The sequence below is a fragment of the Benincasa hispida genome, chromosome 1, assembly GCF_027475165.1.
Source record: "Benincasa hispida cultivar pf3 chromosome 1, pf3_genome.v1.1, whole genome shotgun sequence".
NCBI lineage: Eukaryota > Viridiplantae > Streptophyta > Magnoliopsida > Cucurbitales > Cucurbitaceae > Benincasa > Benincasa hispida.
This window is the reverse complement of record NC_143478.1, coordinates 68,360,147-68,376,536: the sequence shown is the minus strand read 5'-3', so window position 1 is coordinate 68,376,536 and position 16,390 is coordinate 68,360,147. Positions and strand designations below refer to the sequence as shown.

Sequence of the window (16,390 nt, the reverse complement as noted above, 5' to 3'; positions counted from 1 at the left end):
AATCATTAAATGAACTAGATGCTTGAATCTATCTCTACTTCGCAAGATAGGCCTCAAGCACCAAGGCCTCCCAACCTCACTCCGAACAACCCACAACGACCGCCCACGCAAAACATACGCCTCCACCCATGCCACCCAAAGTGACCCTGATTTAATTAAGAGAAGCCAAAGCAGTTTCATAATAGTAGTCTGGTTCCAAAAGGCCACATGCTTCACGCCCAACCCCTCCCCTCCCACCCCCCCCCCCCCTCCTCTCCCACCGGCAAGTACACCTCATCCCACACCACCCGTGCACCACCCCGACTCACCACACTACCCTTCCATAAATAACTATGTAACAGACGATCAACCTCATGAGTTACACACACAGGAAACACGAATACGCTACACCAAAAAACTTGAAAGGACTGTAAAACAGATCTAACAAGTTGTAACCTCCCAGCAAAGGAGAAGGACCTCGCTGCCTAGCTTCTAATACGAGCTGTAATCCTTTGTATCAAAGGTGCACAATCCATAGCCCTCAACCGACCCGCCAATAAAGGCAAACCCAGATACCTAACAGGCAACGTACCAAGAGAGACACCCATATACGCAGCTAGTTCTTCCGCCTCCCCAGACTCCATACCCGTAACAAACATGGAACTCTTCCCAACATTTGCAATTAACCCAGACAGCTCAGTAAACTCTGTCAATACCTGCCTCATAAACTCCAAAGAATCTCTCTCAGCTACACAGAAAATCATCAAATTGTCTGCAAAAACCAAATGAGTTAGGCCCAAGCGCTCACACCGATCATGAAACTTAAACCACACAAGAGATTTATTCAACAACCTAGACAAGACCTCCATCATCATCACAAACAAAAAATGAGACAACGGATCCCCCTGTCTCAACCCCTTCTTACTAGGAAAAAACCCTTCAAGGGAACCATTAATCATGATAGAGAACTTAGGCGAAGTAACACAAGCCCTCACCCAACTAACAAACTGAAGGGGCGTACCTATAACCAACAACACACTAAACAAAAAATCCCAATTCACCGAATCGTAAGCCTTCTGAAGGTCTACCTTTAACACATAACGTGGCTTCCCTCTACCCTTCTTATAGCTCCCCATGAGTTCCTGACACAATAAAATGTTATCGAAAATCGACCTACCCATAACAAACGCAGACTGATTACCACTAATGAAACCAGGCAACCATAACCGCAACCTCTCAGCTAAGATCCTCGAGATACACTTATACACAACATTACAACATGAAATAGGACGAAACTCCTCCATATGTTCAGCTCATCGCCTCTTAGGGATGAGAGTAATAGCAGTAGAATTAACTCCACCAGGCAGGTAACATGTTTCGAAAAAATTCAGCAGAGTGTCACAGAAATCATCCCCAACCGCACTCCAAATAGCTCTGTAAAAATCCACCGAAAACCCTTCAGGCCCAGGAACCTTCCTAGACTTCATCGAAAATAAAGCCTTCTGAATCTCCTCCCGACTCACTGGCTGACCAAGTGCCTCCACCCCTTCCTCGAGCCAGCTGAACTGTACAATATCCTCAATTTGGGCAGTAAAATCCCTATACCTCACATGTTGAGTCCCTAAGAAACCCCGAAAGAATTCTACCGCCACCCCTGCCACCCTGTCATCCACCGTCTGGCGAGTCCCCCTATCATCATGACCGTAAATAAACCAATGCAGCTGCGACGAGAACGAACACAACTATGAAAAAAAAACTGTGTTCATATCACCTAACTCCAACCACCTAACCCTGGCCTTCTGTTGGAGCGACGCCTCCTCCAATCTTGCCACTAACCAAAACACCTCAGTGGCTCGAGCCGCCTCCGTACACACCGACTCTGAATTAGGATTCCTTTCTACCGCAGCCTGAGTAGCCTCTATAACCTGCCTAGCCGCCTGCACCTCATCAGCTAACACAGAGATATGCCTACCAAACGATGCACGAAAAACCTACTTCACTGCCTTTAAATTTCGCACAAAACTAACCATAGGAGACACATCCCCATACCTTCTCCACGCTGACCTGATAGTATCAAGAAAACTCTTTGCCTCCGCCCAATGAGAAAAATAACGAAATGTAGGAGGCGGTCTACTCCTCGTCTCCCCTGTAGAAACCAAAAGAGGGCTATGATCAGAAATCTCCCACTGACCAACCCTAACCTCTAAACACGAAAAAGCTACTTTCCACGCCTCATTGGACAAGCATCAATCCAAGCGGCGTAAGATACCATTCCCTTAAAGTTTACTAGTCCAGGTAAACCAGTTACCTGTCATACCCAACTCAATCAGATCCGCCTCCAATAACACTTTACTCCATCTCCCTCAAGCTAGGACAACCACCAAAATCTTCCGAACTACTACGAATAGCATTAAAATCCCCCGAAACAACTCCAGGAAGCTGCCACGAGGCACGCACATCAATCAACTGAAACCCCAAATTCCTCCTCTCACTGACATGATTAGAGGCATACACCGCACCAATATGTACCCTAGCACTGGATATAATATCCAATAAGATTCCAAAAATGAATTGATCCCCACTGACATCAATGGAAGAATCATAGACACTCTTCCGCCACATCACCCAAATCCTCCTAACTCCCTACACACTATAGCTACACACACAACTCAAGGAATCACCAAACCTACCTATCACTATACCAAAATTTGCACGATGAACCCTCATCTCAAACAAACAACAAAAAGTAACAGAGGAGGAAGCCAGAAAGTCTGCCACCACCCTATACTTGACAGGGTCATTCAACTCCCTAACATTCCAGGAACACCAACTCATGAATCTTGAAAGTGATCACACCTACCACTTTCCACTGGGCATTTGCCCAAACTCCCGAACATCCCATCCATAACAAACAACGGACTAGAATCTGCCTGCACTAGAGCCAATGCCAACGAGTCTCTCCCCTTATCATACAAAACATCAAACTGATTACAATCATCAATATGCTTTACAAACCTCGTAATTCCAGGAGACCCATAAACTACTATGCTCTTCAAGGGCGCCGTACCTGGTGACCCACTACCACCCCTATGCCCTACACCTCTTCTATCACACATACGACGACTAACCATAGTAAATTCTTCAACCCTCTCCGTGCCCTTAATCTCATCCACTAGGCTAGCTCCCCTCGCACCCATACCCAAGTTATGCCTCTTCCTCACACTCTTAATTCCCCCGTTCTCCTCCAAACACCCCTCATTGACTACCACAATACACTACTTCTGTCCCTTCTCCATACCCTGTTGCTCACACACTGCCTCAGTATGCCCAAAGGAACCACAGCAAGAACACCTACGAGGTTTCCACTCATACACTACTGGAATAATAAACTCTTGACCTCGCATTCCAACAGTGATTGAAGGGGACATTAACAAATCACCATCCACCTAAACACAAACCCTTTCATACGATAACCGTCGTCGCTCTCTTGTTGTAACATCAAAAGAGACAGGTTTACCCACGACACTAGCTAACACTGCCAAACCCCTATCCGAGTGGGCTACGTTCGGTTTCGCGAAACCAGTCACACCCACAGCACTAGCGAACACTGCTAAACCACATAATTCTTAAATGTTGCGGTAAATAATAAATGTCCATATTGTCGAAAAAAATTTTAGGACTACAATAATATGGACATTTATTATTTACCCAGTATTTAAGAATTATGTGCGGTCTATGAAATAAATAAATAATAAATTAATAAATCATTAAATGGCATGTCAAATAACGAATAGGGATAGTATATAGTACGATAATACTAAATTTTTTTCCCTTTTTGCCTCTATTACAAAAGTGAATTTCTTTAATTTATACATCTATTGATCATTGTTTCACTAATTTTTTAACACTATAAGAAAAGAGCCATTTTCCCATGCCTATATTCGTCGACCAACACTCTTATGTTCATACTATAAATTTATCTCTATAAATATCAATGAAACCTACACTATCGTCAGTAAATTTCACCCATTTTTTTTAAAAAAACATGCTAATATGGCACACAATGCATAAGAGAGTATGGAAAATTTTCGTACTCACATAGTCAGAGACGGATTTAGTATGGGTCTGGGGGACTCGAGGCCCCATCAACTTTATGTTCTTTATGTATATATATATATATAGAAAATTGTCATAGTATCAAAATCATTAGCTAGCCTATGGTAAATCTATGATAAATCATTACTAAATTATATAAAATCTCCATTAACAAAATTTTTGGATTCTATCACTATCATAGTATAAGAAAATTTTCCGTTGATTAGAGCATTAGTGTAATAGTGTGTGGTACACATCTTTCATATTGTGCTTAACTAATGTTTGATAGGTGCCTAGTAAAAGTGTTAGTTGAAATATCGATAAGTGTTGATGAAAAACCAAGCTAAATTAATTTAGATATCATAAGTTGCAATGTTTATTCTTAACTTGACTTTTTATAGAGGTGTCAAATGAAGTAGAGAAATTAATAAGAATTAATTTTGAATGTACATTGGGATCTAAAATAAGTATATGGTGTGACCTAAAGTGATGGGCTAGTGTTCAGGTATCTGATTTCGTATTCTAGGTCATCACGGCCACACTGCTATATATCTCAACCTTTATTCAACTTTATTATATCATAATTAAATCTATTACCATGATAGTTTTGAAATATTTATGAAAGATCAAGAATTACAGTTTTTTAAAAAGAATATAGATGTATTTTTGAAACATTGAGCAAATTTCTTTTTTACATACTAATTTGTTTATAGTAAGTTATCTCCATGAAACAATTGGATTATATTTCTCAATTTGATAAGTCTAAGAAATCATATCGATATAATATAGAGTGATCAAAAAATATTTATGTGTTTAGAATGCAATAACATGATGGAAATGAGATCGAAATATTATTTTGGAAAGGCAAAGAATGGATTTTAAAACTTTTAGAAGATTCATATAATAACGTAAGAAAATAATGGTGAAGTTATAAATCTATCCGTCTAACCTTGAATCTAGCTATAATAATCTGTCCATTCATTTAAAAAAATGTATTATATATTTTTTTAATTATTTTAACCCATATATACATATATATTTTTCAATGATATCCCCACACTTTTATTTATGTTTTAATTTAGTCAACAATATTAATGGAAGCATACCATTTGAGTATGACTTAACTTTTATTTTAACTATCTTAAGTAATACAAAAATTGATTTATCAAATCAACAAACATATGTGTGTGTAAAATAAGTAAGTAAACAAGTTTATAGGAAGTTTGAATGATCTATTTATTAATTATAGGTTAATTTCCTTTTGATTTTGCACTTAGAAATTTTTTTAAAATATTTTATTTAGCTTATATAAAAAAAATCACATTACTATTATGGTGAGTGCTTTAAAATATGCAAATAAATATATATATGAAAAAAAAAACCTTATTTCCATTATTAGTGGGTATTAATAGTTAATTTAGCCCCTACTTTATATTTACTTTCTTAGTTTAGCTCATCAACCCAAAAATTATATCATTCTAAACCCTACTAAATATATGGTTTTTTTTTATTTACTTTCCACCCCTACCCCTTATTATTGTACTTTTAAAAGATTATTTATATGTCTTATCATTAATTTTTATCATTTTTTTTTTACAATTATCATATAAAATAGCTCAAATGATTAATTTATATACTATCGATTATACCATCGACTAAGAAATTCAAATCTTCTACCAGTTTAGTTTATTGAATTAGAAATATATAGAGAGAGAAAAATATAAATAAATTTATTTACAAATATAACAAAATGTCACAGTCCATGAATGATAGACATCTATCGATTAATGATATTTTGTTATATTAAAAATATTTACGTATCATTTAAAACAATAACCCTATAATTAACATGCAAATTGAATAGACAGAAATGTTGAAAATTTATTATCAAATTTAAAATATAACCAACTATTCACCATTAATCACTCCCAACTTTCATCATCAATACCTTACAAAAATTAAGAAAAACTTCTTAAAAGAAGTCCCAAAAAAAACAATCAACAAGCAATTGAAGCATATCTTTGAGCATCAAAGAAATCTTTACATATTAAAAAAAAAAAAGAAGAAGAAGAAGAAGAAAAAAAAAAGAAAAAAAGACCATAAAGTAACCCCAAAAGTATTTTTTTTAAATTTAATTTACTGCAACAATTCCGATATCCATTCAACATGCGGCAAGTCCAATTCCGATACCTCCAACCCAAAACTCCGTTGTTTTTCCCGTCCACCGCTGGTTCCCCTCACCGGAATTTCCGAAGCGCCGTCAAATTTTTCCTCTGACGGACTTTCAACGTCAGCCACCGCCACACGCTGCCGGTGAGCATTAAAATTAAACTTCTGTTTGGTCTCTGGCCGGAGCTCCTTCGGCGAGTGAGCAAAAAAACAAACTTTGCGTTGACAAAACCGGCCCGCATTACAGGCCCGGGTCCGGTACCGGGCTGGGTGAAGCCAGTACTCAAAAACTCCATGAGCAAATTCACAAAAATCGCCCTTCGGGCAGCTGCCCGACCGAAAAGCTGGGCAGGCCACAGCAGTGTAATTGAACCGCCGTGGGTCACGGCGTTGCGCCTTCTCGCCGCGGTGGGCGTACGGACATTCCGTCCAATCGTGGCTGCGGTTTCTTGGACACCGTTGGATCTTGTAAGCGTACATTCGAAACTCGTCGGAGCTGAACATCGCCGTGTCGTCGATTTCCGGCACAGACAGGGCGGAGAATTCGTGACCGTACACGTCATTAATGCCAAAAACAAACCCTTGAAACATTTTTTTATTCTTCTTTTTTTGGAAATATAAATATAACAGCTTTGTTTTTTTTCCAATCAAGACATATATATATATATTAATTCACCTGCAAGAAGAACAAATCACAAATGTGTTAACTAATTTAAAAAATTCAACTTTAGGAAAAGAATTTAAGGGAATTAATTAAAAACAAAAAATTGAGAAATGGGGTTTTTAAGAAAATAGTCTTGGGAAAATGTGCTATTTAATGACATGGTACCTGAGAGAAATTATGGTTTGAATAAGAGGAGAGAGAGAGAAACACCATTGTTGGGAAAAGGAGAGAGCTTGAGAGAAAGGCTCTGGTTTCAAGGGGAATAAACAAAGCACAGAGGAAAAGGTTGAATTAGAGTGGTTTCATTTATAGAACAAAACAGAAGAGGGGTTTAACATGCTTTGTTTTTCTTGTTTTCTTTTGGATAAAATGACAAAAAAGAAGTTTTATTTTTATTATTATTTTTTTTAATTTTGTGTCTAATAAATTTTTCTTCATTAAATAATTAATTCCTATACGATTTTAATTTTTTAATTTTGTGTTTATCGCATTTTTAAATTTAAAAATATTTATAAAACATGTCTTTAAAATGTTTAATTTTGGATCTAGACATATTTTATATTGTCAAGAATTAACATATCTATTAAACATAAAATTAATTTTATTCAACACAATCAAACTCTAAATTATCAATTCGTTGTATTTAGATTTGTAAATATGTGTGTGTTTTATTTTAATAAATGTATTTTTAAATATGTTCAATATAAATCTTAAAGTTAATGGAGGCTTTGGGTATGTACATAGTCTTTATTAACATTTTCTCAATAAAATTTTGAACATATTTAACATGATATTTTTTGTGGCATGAAAATAACTCAAAATATAAAGACTAAAATAGAATTTTAATCTCTAAAATTCACAAATCTATTTAATTTAGAGAGTCAAATGTAATTTAATTTTTTTTTTTTTCTTTTTTATGTGTTGGGTTTAAAACGTAAGTAGAGTGGTGAGTTAATTTGGAACCTTGGGTTGCTGTTCGATGTGTTCCAACGGTAACGGCTGTGTAGTGAAGTGAGGATAAGAAAGAGAAATTAGAAAAGAGAATTGATTTGATTTGATGCATGGAAGCGATTGGAGAAGCTGAGACACTTGCCTTATTGTCAAGCCAGTTGTTGCCTTTGCAACACAATTTTCTAGCCATGTGTTTCTCTTAAATCTACTCTTCTTTCATCTTTAACTTCTGATCGGTCAATAATTATTTGGATCTTATTTGATAATTAATCAATTAAATTTTGATTGATAATTATTTTATTTTTTATTTTAAAAAGTGTGCTTATTTTCTTATGATTTTCTTTTTTTATTATTATTTCTTTGCCTTTAATTTTTAGAACACTCCTAAAATTTGTAAACAACAAACCATAGAAATTAATAGAGGATGGAAGTGGTATCTATAAGTCAATTTTAAACAATACAAATGGTTACCAAATTATGAGGTCTTAGTTTCTAGTTTTTTATTTTTTATAATTAAGTATATAAACATCACTTTCATCTATTGTTTTATATGTTTTGTTGCTAGATTTTTGTAATGTTCTCAAAATTAAAGCCAAAATTTGAAAACTAAAAAAAGTAATTTTCAAAAACTTGTTTTTGTTTTTTAAAAATGGGTTGAAATTCAAATATTATATAGGAAATATGAAAATCACGCATAAGAATTATGAGAAAACAAGCCTATTTTTTAAAAACCAAAAACAAAAGATAAAATAATTACCAAACAGTGTTTTGATTTTCTTTAAAAAAAAATTAAACTTATAAATTCCATCTTCAACTATCTTTAGAAAAAAATCAAAAAAACTATCTTCAACTTTGAGATTTCTTTGTTTTTGTTATCTGCTTTAATTTTTAACCATGTTTTCGAAATTTATATCAAATTTTTAAAACTACATACATCAATTTTAAAAACTACAAAAAATAGTTTTTAAACTTCTAGAATTTGAAATTTAATTAAGAATTTAAATATCACCATTAGATAAAAATGAATATCAAGGTAAAGAAATGGTGAGAAAACTAAAATCGTTTTTAAAGAACAAACCAAAAATAAAAAATGAGATCTTGAGACTTTGAATTTTCTTTAATATTCCTTTAGGCATTGAATTTATAAGTTATTATTTTGTTCATACCATTAAGAGAATACTAAATTGACATACCCATGAAATAAATTTTAGTGAAATTTGATATGAGGTGAGAAATAAGCTTTGTATGACTAGTAATGGGCATACTTCAAATAAAAAAAAATTAAAAAAAAAAAATCTATGAACTAAAATAGACATAAAATAATACACTAACTAAATTTATAATTCAAAACCAACTATTATTCAATGTAATGGTAGAATGAGGTTACCTATCTAAAAATGTTGTATATCTAATAATTGCGAAAGCCAACCAAGACATTATATTATGATAATTACTTCTAATATTTTTTATGGTATATAATTGTACAACTTTTTTTATATATGCATTGCTACTACTCTCTATGCCAAATATAGACTCCATAGTTTTAAATGATATCAATGTGAGTAGATTTTGTTTCCCATATCCCTTTTTCCTATTGAGTAAAGAGAGTCGATTTGTTCAATTTTTTTTTTTAAAAAAAATGAGAAATAAACCCCTAACAAGAATACAAGGTAATTTTAATAATGATCCGTTATTATTTTGCCTTTTGACCTTTCAAAATTTTGAAAGATTTGTTCACATTTTAAAAGTATTTTTGAAGTATTAACCAAATTTCAAAATATATTCTTTTATAAAGTTGAGTTTACAAAACTCAAAAACTAACCAATTGAGATCGACTCTGTTTGGTAATCATTTCGTTTTTTGTTTTTTATTATATCTACTTTTTCTCGATTTCTTATGATGATTTGCATTTTTCTTAAGTATATAATAGTTGAATTCTTAACCAAATTCCAAAAACAAAAACAAGTTTTAGAAGCTATTTTAATTTAGTTTTCAAAATTTGGCTTGATTTTTTAAATTATTGGTAAAAAGTAAATAACAAAGGAAGAATTTTGAAAGTGGAAGTAATTATGAGTAGATTTGAAGTAGAAGATAGACTCGACTTTATGACAAAACTAGAGCCAAAAAACCACACCCTAAGGCCTAACTGAGCATGGGAAGAGGGAAGGTTGGGCTAAAGCACAAACTGACCGGCTTGGCCTCAACCTCATGGCCAAGTATGAAACCGGTATCGACCCTCCCCATTTGATGAATAAGGAATGTTATGACCCAATTTGGGCCTTAGAAAGAAGAAAGTTTAGGCCAAAAACCCAAATGACCTCCTCGGCCGACCTTCCTCATTTGAGGAACAGAATATACACCCTAGTCTATTTGACTCCAGAATTAACATAAGATGGCAAGGAAACCCTAACATAGAAGCTCTAGGTCAAAATTTCACTATAAATATATCATTATGACTTTAAAAGAAGTAAGTTCATTCTCATCCACAGAACTCTTGCTATAACCTAAAGCCTCTTACTGACTAAGGCATCAAAAGCCATTGTGACAAGTACCATACTGATGTCCAAATTCTTGTTTTACATGTCATGTCTTCTCTAAATTACAAATTCACCGTTGTTATCACGTGAAGGTCAAGTGTATTTTTTCATGTCTAGATTTTGGCATCGACATAAATAAACCTACATTTTCACCTATACGTGCATTTAGCTTATTCATTGTTCTCCCTTGGAGAACACTTACTTCTCGATTAAAAGAATAAATAATTGAATTTTTAGTATGTTTTGAAATTACAGGAAAAAAAAAAGAACGAAAACCCAAAAATGATCTTATAAGATATCTCTGTTTTTAAATATACTGTGAAAAAAGAAACATGAAAAAAATCTTTAAGGGCTATTATATAAAAATAAAACAAACCAAAAAGTTTAAGTTGTTTCTTGAGTATTATTTTTATCATTATTATTAAAAAATAATAATAATAATATATGTAACATTTTTTATTCCTATACTTTAAAAAAAATAAAAATAAAATCACTGCCAATAGTTATAGATGAATTTTTCCATTCATTATTACAAAACTATCGATTGACCCAAAACAAACCAACGAGTGGAATCAATATTAATTAAGGTGAAAATAACATTGTAGGAGTTCTTCGATAAAAAGAGCTCTTAGAAGAGATGTGTTTCTTCCACCTGACGCGGACAATAATTCTCAAGATCCATCTTGGGAGGCATTTGATCAAGGATGAAGTGTCCTGATTCTCCGATAAAAGGGGACAGATCTCTATCAAAAGTGCCTATCATTTGGGTATTTCTCTAAGAAATGTTTGAACTCCTCCAATTTCTTGCATGATGGAGGCTTCTAAGTGTTGGAAGGATCTCTAGCAAGCGACGGTCAAACCTGAAGTCTAAATTACCTATTGGCGAATTTTTCATGACTTGATTTCCACCCTTTGAGAACATTTATGCTAAAGGAATTTATATAACTCTGTGTTATTTGTGCAGGTCCCATTCGAGTTTACGAGTCATGTGTTCTAGGATTGTAAAGTTCTATTTGGTAGAGAATTTAAAAATAGGGGATTTAATGAAAACAAATTTGTATTTTATATTTTCAGATATGTGCTTGGTAGCAAATTCAAAAATTGGATTCTAATTTAAACAATGGTTTAAAATGTATTTGATACTATATTTCTAAATCATGAAAGTAGTTGTGGTTATCCACTAATATTTAGATGACGATAAACTATTAATAATTTATTTATGAATATGATTTATGTTTAAAGAAAATTTAAATAATAATTATTTTGTAATATTATATAATTTATATACATTACATTATATATATCTTTTTTTTTAAAAAAAAAGGAATTGGGTCTATAATATGATAAACAGTATTTTTAAACGTGTTTATCTTTATTTAATATAATTCACATTTTAAAATTTAAAATTCAAAATCTGGATACGGTGAAAACATAAAAATGTTATTTTTAGAATTTGTACTATTTAGATCACAGAATCTATAACAGTTTTCAGAAACAGAATTCGGATTGTCTGTCAAACACATATTATTGCTGAACTCAATGAATTTAAAAACATAAAACATAATTCAAATTCTCTATTAAAAGGGGCCTTAGGTTTTGAAGGAAAATTTGGAATTTGTTCCTTCTCTCTAATATTACTCTATGCGACTCTGGTAGGGGTTGATGGTCTTGAATGGATTACTGGGAATGTCTTGAGGTTTAGTGCAAAAAGGGGTCCCCTGATCTAGATTTCTTTACGATGAGGATTGATTCTTTTCTTCTGGAGATTGATGGGGTGGAGGCTCCACGAGGGTGGTTGGAGTTTTGTCGACGTCTATTTCTTCCTCTGTCCCTCCTAGCTTTTGTTAGTCTCAGCCAACTACTGGCAATTGGAAACTGAATACGGATGTAGCTTGGTCTTCTGCGAATTTTAGGGGGGCTCGGTGGATCATCCAAGATCACTTTGGTCGTGCCACGGGAGGTTGCAAATTTAAACATAATCATGCTTGAAGCTGAAGCTCTGTTAGAGAGTTAGAGAGATAAAGTGAGCTAGAAGAAACCCCTAGTTAAGGTCGATTCAGATGCACTGAAAGTTATTAAGCTTCTCACAGAGGAAGAGGTTTCTTTTACTGAGATTGGGGTTCTCATGGGATATATATATATATATATATATATTTAAAGGAACTCTATTAATCTGGTGTGTTTTTGTCATGTTTTTTAAGAGGAGAATAAAATTGCTCACGCTTGTGCAGCTTTGGCATCCTCTCAAAATTGTTTGTTCCAAAAAGATGCTTTTCCACATTGTTTCCTCCCTCTCCTTCAAGATGAGGTGTTGGGTGTGTTTGGTTCTTAGGCGGCCTAAAAAAACATGAAAATCGAGGCACTCACAAAACATATTTAGAGCGGAACTAAAAAAAGAATTTTATATCTCAAACCAAAAAATAAATAAAAAACAATGAACCTATGAAAGAATATATTTCTTTCTATTCAATGTATTAGTATGTCAATAAATGGTAAGAAGTTGTTTTGGTTAACCAAACCCTAACCATGTTGGTTATTTTTTTTTCTTTTAGGAGGATAAATTGAATATGGCCATTACATTTATTTTTATATTTGTTTTTATAAATGAAGAGAGTTATCCATATATATATATGGGCATTGAAAAAGATTAATGCGAAAAAAAAATGCAAAAAAAAGATGTGTAAAAGCATTTTACGTTAAAAGCACTTTACGTTAAAGCTAAATTATATATGTTCCTTTCTATTTTTTTTCTTTTTTTCTTTTCCTTTTTTTTTTTTTTTTTTTTTGAGAAAAATATTTGTTCCTTTCTAAACTTTGTTGAAAAGTGTCCTTTAAATAGGCATCCGTTTCTTTTATTATTTTGGTAATAACCAAAAGAAGTTCAAAATGATACCTGATAAATCCAATAAAATTAGTAATAATAATTAGATATATTTTTTATTAGAAAAAAAAAAAAACATTAGTGACGATTGTCAGGAAAAAAAATGGTCCAATAGTACAAAATGATACATGATAATAATCTTTTATTGATATCCAATGTGAAGTTATAGGATGACGAGAAAGAAAAAGATAAATAGTTCGATAAACTGATCTCTATATTTATAACGATACCGATAATTTAAGACGACAGTTATCCTATCGTTGTGCATTGACAAAGTAATTTTAAATTCGTGTAATGCGCTTAATCGATTGCCATATTCAACTAATTTTTTATCGTTATAAAAGAAGAAAATGTTAACATAAAAAACCTAAATCCACGAAAGATAGGTTATGATAATATAATGATCAAAATATGAAAATATATTAAATGATAATATCAAAGGAAAATCATACTTTACTCCACTGGAAAAATTCACTTGTGGTACAATTGTTTAATAACATACTATTTTAGAAGTACAAACAAAACGAAAACATATTCAATTGCGCATCATCGGATAATTAACTGATTTTTTTTTAAAAAAATAAACTTATAAATACTAATTTCATCCAAAATTACTTTATTTTATTATCTATTTTTTTAAATGTTTACAAAATTCAAGCTAAATTTTGAAAATTAACAACCAATTTGATGATTATTTGATTTTTGAAAATAGTACATTGTTTTCTCACTTCTTTATTACGGTTTTTAATGTTTTCTTGAAAAATGTAAAAGTCATAGTCAAGAAATGACAAACAATTAAGCATAATTTGTAAATTAAAAAAAAATGGTTATCAAATGAAATTTTATGAACTATTATTGTGACGAATCTAAATTAGATTAATTATATCTCTACTTTTTTAGTACGACATAATTACAGTAATGAGAGATTGAACCTCTAATCTCAACAGAAAGAGTACATGATAACTACCGTTAAGTTAAGCTCAAAATTTTCTTTTATATATATCGATATTTTGATTTTTGAGTCTACAAACATATTTTTATGAATTTTAAATCGAAAATAGATAAAATGACGAGCTGTAAAAATTTGAATTAAAAAAAATAAAATAAAATAGGAAAAGAGATTAAAAGGAGGAATTAATTGAAGGTAATGGTTGAAAAGCATGAAAATACACATTTAAGGATCTAAAAAACACAAAGAAAAAGAAAACCGACTCAATTTTCTATAAATCTGTGAGCGTTTCTTTCTTTTTCACGAAATGACAAAATTAAACTTAATTTTGGTACCCTTTTTCCCTCTTCAACGAGTTTAACTTTTCAAAACTTGCATCACACGGCATTCCCAGATTTTAGGGACGATTTGGATCGTAAATATTATTTCATGAATATAAGTTTTATTTAATTAACATTTTTTTTCTTTTAAATTTGAAGTGATTTGTTATTATTGTTAGATTTCGTTTGATAACTATTTTATTTTTTATTTTTTACTGTTTAAAATTGCGTTTGTTTCTCTACAAATTCTTACTCATAATGTTCATATTCCTTGTAAATGGAGGATTCTTAACCAATATTCAAAAACAAAAGTAAGTCTTTGAAAGTAAATTATTTTAAATGACAAAATTGTTGAAAATATTTATAAATAATAGCAAAATATGACCGTCTATCTTCGATAGACCACGATAAACTACAATAGACTACTATTGTATCTACATTAAACATAGATAGACATAAATAGTGGTCTATCATGGTCTATCACAGATAAACGTTCAAATTTTGCCATATTTATAAATATTTTGGTTCATTTTTCTATATTTGAAAACAACTCTTCTTGAAAAATATATTTATTTCTAGTTTTTAATTTTCGCTTGATTTTGAAAATAACTTCTAAAATATAAACATCAAAACATAAAAATTGGAAATGATATTTGCAAGATTAGTTTAAAAAAGAATAAAAAATCATCAAACAAATTTATTTTTTTTAAAATCATTATTTTTATTTTTTTAAAAAAAAAAAGTATAAATAAAAGGACGAAAAGATGAAAAGGGTTCAAAATACGAGAACTAAAAATGTGTTCAACTTAAAAAAAAAAATCAGTAATCAGTGAACTATAGACAAATTAGTATGATGACATAAATAGTAAAGGCCTCATTTGATCATTATTTAATTATATTTTTAGTTATGCCGGTTGTCTCACATTTTCTTTATAATTGTTTTTAAATTTGTTAAGAAAATTTTAAAAAATCAAATCTTTAAAAACTGCAAAAATTTATGCTGGTTTGATAATCATTTAATTTTTATTTTTAAAAATTATATTCAATTTAATACTACTTTTTTATCATGATTTTCATTTTTTCTAATTAAACATAAAAATTCTTGATCAAATTCTAGAAACAAAAACATATTTTTTAATAATAATAGCTAAAAATAAATAAACTTGAACTTTAAAACAATTCTTAAAATTGATAACAAAATAAGGAAATCAATAGATGAAAGCAATTGCTATAAGTGTAAAAGTTATGGTAGGTAAACAAATATAAAGGAATAGTGAGTAAACAAGCATAAATTTCAAAAAATAGAAAACTAAAAACGAAATCGTTACTAGCCAAAATTTTAAAATTGTCCACTATCTTAAACTATGGTGGCATTGATTGATTTTATGGCTTTCTATACAAACAGTCTAAATAAATAAGGACAATTACAAATATAACAATCAAACACAAAGTATTAGTAAATATAGTCCAATGTAAAAAAATATATAGATGTAGCAAAATTTAGATTAATCTCTCGTAGTCTATCAAGGATAGACTATATAGCTGGTAGGAGTAGTCTATAAACGATATAGTATATTATAGATAGATTTTGTTATATTTTCAATTATTTGAAAATGTTGTTATTCATTTCATTATTATTCATAAATCCTAAAAGTGTTATCTATTGCAATTACCCAAATAAATAGTTCCAATAACATAATTCTCTAATTCTTTTTTTAACATGAATAGCCTAATGGGCATTATTTTACCCAGAAAAAAAAATATCACAAACTTATCTTTTTCAGACCTCCTTAACATTCACTTAGTTTAATGGTTGTATCGATTTAAATCTTGAATTAATAATTG

The 16,390-nt window shown here is 31.4% G+C and overlaps 1 protein-coding gene across 1 annotated transcript; it reads right to left on the bottom strand.

The window, feature by feature from the left end:
- Positions 1 to 5,990: 5,990 nt before the first annotated feature.
- PEI1 (Zinc finger C-x8-C-x5-C-x3-H type family protein) lies at positions 5,991 to 7,176 on the bottom strand. Its single transcript, XM_039022203.2, has 2 exons — positions 7,073 to 7,176; positions 5,991 to 6,919 (listed from the first exon to the last, which is right to left on the bottom strand). The coding sequence occupies exon 2, from the start codon at positions 6,832 to 6,834 to the stop codon at positions 6,211 to 6,213; it is 624 nt and encodes a 207-aa protein (XP_038878131.2). The 5' UTR covers positions 6,835 to 6,919; positions 7,073 to 7,176; the 3' UTR covers positions 5,991 to 6,210.
- Positions 7,177 to 16,390: the final 9,214 nt, after the last annotated feature.

Coding starts and splice junctions, on each gene's coding strand:
- PEI1 (XM_039022203.2), bottom strand. CDS start 6,834: ATGTTTCAAGGGTTTGTTTTTGGCATTAATGACGTGTACGGTCACGAA.